This window comes from Limulus polyphemus, unplaced genomic scaffold (genome assembly GCF_000517525.1).
Source record: "Limulus polyphemus unplaced genomic scaffold, Limulus_polyphemus-2.1.2 Scaffold374, whole genome shotgun sequence".
Taxonomy (NCBI): domain Eukaryota; kingdom Metazoa; phylum Arthropoda; class Merostomata; order Xiphosura; family Limulidae; genus Limulus; species Limulus polyphemus.
In genome coordinates, this window is record NW_013665984.1 from 571020 (window position 1) to 575830 (window position 4811).

Genomic DNA, 4811 nt, shown 5'->3' on the forward strand with positions numbered 1-4811 from the left:
CAATCCTGAAAAATATTTGGGGGTGCTTAACTTTTTTCCAAGTGTATATATATAAGATCAAAAAAGTTCACTTACTACTTAAGTACTTTACAAGACAAAATAATTCAAAGTTACTACAATATCTTTATTCAATTGGGGAATCACTACTTTGGCAACATTATGAAAGATCAAATTTCTATACAGTGAAACATAAAAACAATAAACTCTTACATGTATTTTCTTTTTATCCAAAGTTTTTACTTTTGAGAACTTATAAAGATTTTCAAACAGCTCCTTAACTGTAAAGTTTATACATTAAATCATACAAAGTTATATGTAAATACATTATGTAATATACAGCTTAATCATAATAACATTTGAAATCTATGGAACAGCATCTCTAGAACACAACATGAATATTGTATTCCTGTAGTGATGAGTTCAACCTATTCAGTCTTTTAGCATTTGTGTTGTCCACACTGGAACACTACCATGCATGTATTCACTCAAACTTGTAGAGTAATAGTAACTATCTTGTTCATTATCTGGGACCAAGCTCCTACAAGAATAAAACATGTCTGTACTGAATTATTTCTGTATCCTTTTTTTTTCTCCAAACAAGAGCACACACAATTATTTCTGAACACTAAGACATATCAAACTTTAACTATGTAATTTAAGACATTTAACACACAATAAATTGACTGTGTATAAGTATCAATCAACAGTAACAAATAGTTCTTCTCATTCACAGATCTTCAGGTTCTAACAGCTTCTAATGGCAAGTTACTTACTTTTATTCATAATGTGATTTGATCAGTTATGATCTCAACTGATCAAACCACATCTTTCACATAGCAGTGGACAGAGTGATTACACTTGCATTCAATTATAATTTTTTACTTTCATTCAAATATTTATATGGTAAGATAAATTATACTTGAGTGAAAAAAAAGATAATTTTTATTCGCTACCTTAAACCAATATGACTACTGTATACTACCCACACTGATTTATCCTATTGTAACTGTAACAGCTTTGAAAACCTATTAGTTTCAAAGTAAACACACCTTTAAAACATCTACAACTGTGTCTATTAATCCTGAAAGACAATGAACCTATTATGAAGTAATGGCTGTCATTATTTTTTCAGAATTTAAAATATATATTATTCTTTTCACCAACTGTCAAAATAAAAGGCTTTTACTTATATTTCTTAATAGTACAAAATAATATATATATATATATATATTCGAAACAAGTTAAACACATGTACAGTACATTCTTTACACTATAGAGATTATAGGTATATCATAAACACTATATATTTAGCTCTCTTCTTGTTGTCAAAAGTACACTTAGGCCTATTCAATTACTTTAGAATTGCAGTTGATAAGCCGAACTATCTTCTTTATTACTATCACACTAGCATTCCATGTGTGATTCACTAACAATTGTGGTGCAAGTTACCGTAATCATTTGATCTTCTTTCTTCTAAGTATCCTCTGTTCCTTTTGTCAAAGTGCACTCAGGTTGATTCAGTTACTTTAAAGCTACATTTTGATGGAATAATTCTTCTTCTTATCTTCTGTTAGTTTTATTCTAACATATCAAACATTAGGCTTATGTTAATTGTTAGGCCTATCACTTCTACGGTAGTTAACTTCACACCAAACTTTTCCTTGCCTTGTAACTTTACTCTTTTCTTGCTATTATCTATCTGCTGTTTTTGCTCATCTCACACTATTTATATCTATCACTTAATTGTCTGCCCACCTTCTTTATTCTCAACATCAATATATTGTACGTAATGTTTGATAGTCTCAATATCAATGAATTATTAACCAAACTTCCTACAATTGTCTGCTTTTAACTCTTATTATAACAACATCTAAACAATAATAAAATATTCACTCACACAAATAAATTAATCAATAATATCTAAACTAAACAGTCTTTCATATCATGACAATTTTAAATATTTGTTACAGCAGCAACCTTTCTGGAGATATAAGTAGAAGAAATTAAAATTATGAAGGTAATTAACACAATGATCCACAAAGAAATTTCCAAATCAAGCTACAAAAAGTTTTACGAATTGCTGATTTTTTTTTGTAAACAATAAAGACCATTGCAATAATGTTATTTCATGTAACCCATAATATTGTTTTATTTAAGAAAAATGTTTAATGTTAAAAAATATACAAGTATGCAGCCATGAGTGTAAAATATGTTATATGTTAAAGTGCTGACACTTTTTCTACTATATCCTACTTTATAAAAGCCACCTCTTGCTTTAAAGTTGTTTGGAAGTTTTTCTTTTATGTAAATCAAAGAAGTTATACATGCATATGTATGTGTGTGTGTGTGTTTTTTCACAATGTTGTAATTTAATTAAAAGTACAAATCAGTGAATAGCTTCTTCATTAATTTAATACCTAAATACACACAAGTTTGTCTCATGTACATTCATAATGAAAAAAATTAAAATGTTTCAAAGAGTGATGTTACTATTTGTAAAATGTCTACATCTTATAATTATAGATTGACTTAGTAAAACTTTTACTTTTAAATACCTATACAACTATGGTACACTTTTTCATCAACAGAGTAGCATACAAATAAAGTGAATACAAAAAAATAGGAAACATATTAACAAATTACAGTGGAATCCTAGTACACCTCTTGTTTAGTTTTGCTCAATAAAACTGTTTTATTAATTCTATCAGTTCATAAATGTTTTGACACATACACATGTAATCACAGAATGCATGAAAGTTGTGAAATAACATAGTGAGCTACAAAACAATTTCATAAACAGAAATGCCTGTCATTGCAATTGATGCTATTTTATATACATAACTAATTCTTTATATATGTAAAATAAAAAACATGATAGATTTGGTTGGCATACATGTACATCTATTTATATTAAAATTGTTATTGAACTAAACTTGGATAATTTTGACTTTACATACACATTTATCAATTATTCCAGTTTGACTTTACAAACCCGTATAAAAATTAGACACACACACCTGTATAAACAGACTAAAATTGTATTAATCACAAACAACACTCAAATTTAATGATACTTGCAACTCACATCATTATATGGTCCAGCAAAAATCCAATCAGGAATATTTTTCAGTCACATTAGCTACATTGGTTACAGCATCAAGTGACATGCACTTACAACTGCAGGCAGTCACGGGACACTCTGCATGGTCCCTAGGTAGAGAATTTAATTATTATGTGTACGTTTTGAACTTTCATAATACATACACAAAGTCATTCAATAATGTCTGATAACAGAGATTTGAGTTTATAGAATTTACTAATAAGCCTTGATGTCATATACCTTTATTAAAACACATAAAGCTTATCTATTTCACATTTTAGGAATAAAAAGTACTTTCATTATTACACAAGCAACTGTATACCTGTAGTTCAGTAATCAGCAAAGTATACATCTAAATACTTAAAGCCTCACACTGAGTCAATACTTAAACTATTAACAAATACAAGCCATTCCACTGTGGGCAACTTTTAAACTGAAGAAACACTAACAGAATCACTAAAGATTATCCATTCATTTTGTAACTATTCACATCAAAACAACACAGTAGTAGTAGTAGTAGTCTATCTCATAAATCTTTTTTTTTACTGCAATATGCTTCAATATATTTCTGTTAACCTAAGAATTAACTAATTTCAGCATTCTATCAAATTTATAGAAACCATTTAAACAACAAATTGTTTATGGGCCCATGATTTTGTTGGTTTAAGAATCCCTAATAACATACAAGACACACAAAAACACGTAAACAAACAAAAGTGTCATCAATACTGAAATTACTCCCACTAACTACTAGTGAGTTCCCCATCTATTTTACAAAAACAAGTGATTTCACTCAAATGTCATGTTCAGTTCTTTATAATGATTGTCCTAACAGACAAAAACCTAAATTTGCTCAATATGATGTAACATGGTGACATCACGGGTAGTGAACTGTATGAAAACAAGTTGGTAATTTGAGGGTTAAGAATCTCTGGGAGTGATTCATAACAACCATAAATATTTTCTAACCAGACTACATAGTTAGAGCATTTTGGTTTGTACAGAAAGAAAACAATTCTAATAAATATTCAAAAAGTTTGAGATTCATGTTAAATAATGACTTGAATGTCTTATTAAAAATATTGCAAATATTTTCTTATGATTTAGATGAATATTATTAAAATGACATTTTAAAACGTGAAAAGTTATAATTTTAATTAGAAGTTACTTTATCAACTTGATAAAACAGCTTTTGAGCTTTGAAATTCTACTGTTACCTATAGAAGTCAATGCCACTTTAAAAATTATTAACCCACTTAAGAAATCCATATTACTATTAACTTACACAATAATATCCTAAGTTAGAAAAATTAATAATTGATGTTCACTAATATTTTTACCATTAATAACAGAATGAATTAGCACTTATTATAAGATTACATTTTAGACTCACCTTTTAACTAAGTTAAACAAAAAAGTATCATCAGCATTTTGCTTTGGGATGATTCAACTTTGACTACTCAAGGTAAATATTGTCAAGATGAAGCTGAAATTAATTATTGTTAGGTAAAAGAAGAAAAACGGAACTATCTGAGATAAATTACAATATTTGGTATGTATCCCAATAGCAATATGAAGAAAATATTGTAGTTTTAAGGTTTATTAGATGCATCTGTGAAAACTAAACAGTGGGGGTGCGTATCTCATAATAGTAGTCGATACAATACGTATCTAGATATTGATGCTGTGATACGATATGTATCTAGATACA

At 28.2% G+C, this 4811-nt stretch overlaps 1 protein-coding gene across 2 annotated transcripts in view; it reads right to left on the reverse strand.

The window, feature by feature from the left end:
• Positions 1 to 103: 103 nt before the first annotated feature.
• LOC106457798 (GATOR complex protein MIOS-like) overlaps positions 104 to 4811 on the reverse strand; it is a 69455-nt gene continuing 64747 nt past the window's right edge. For both annotated transcript variants that reach the window (XM_013917247.2, XM_022383838.1), the window contains 2 exons: positions 3086 to 3210; positions 104 to 538 (listed from right to left, as the gene is read on the reverse strand). In XM_013917247.2, the coding sequence (XP_013772701.1) occupies positions 3114 to 3210 (97 nt within the window). In that variant the 3' untranslated portion in view covers positions 104 to 538; positions 3086 to 3113. The remainder of the gene's footprint in view (positions 539 to 3085; positions 3211 to 4811) is intronic.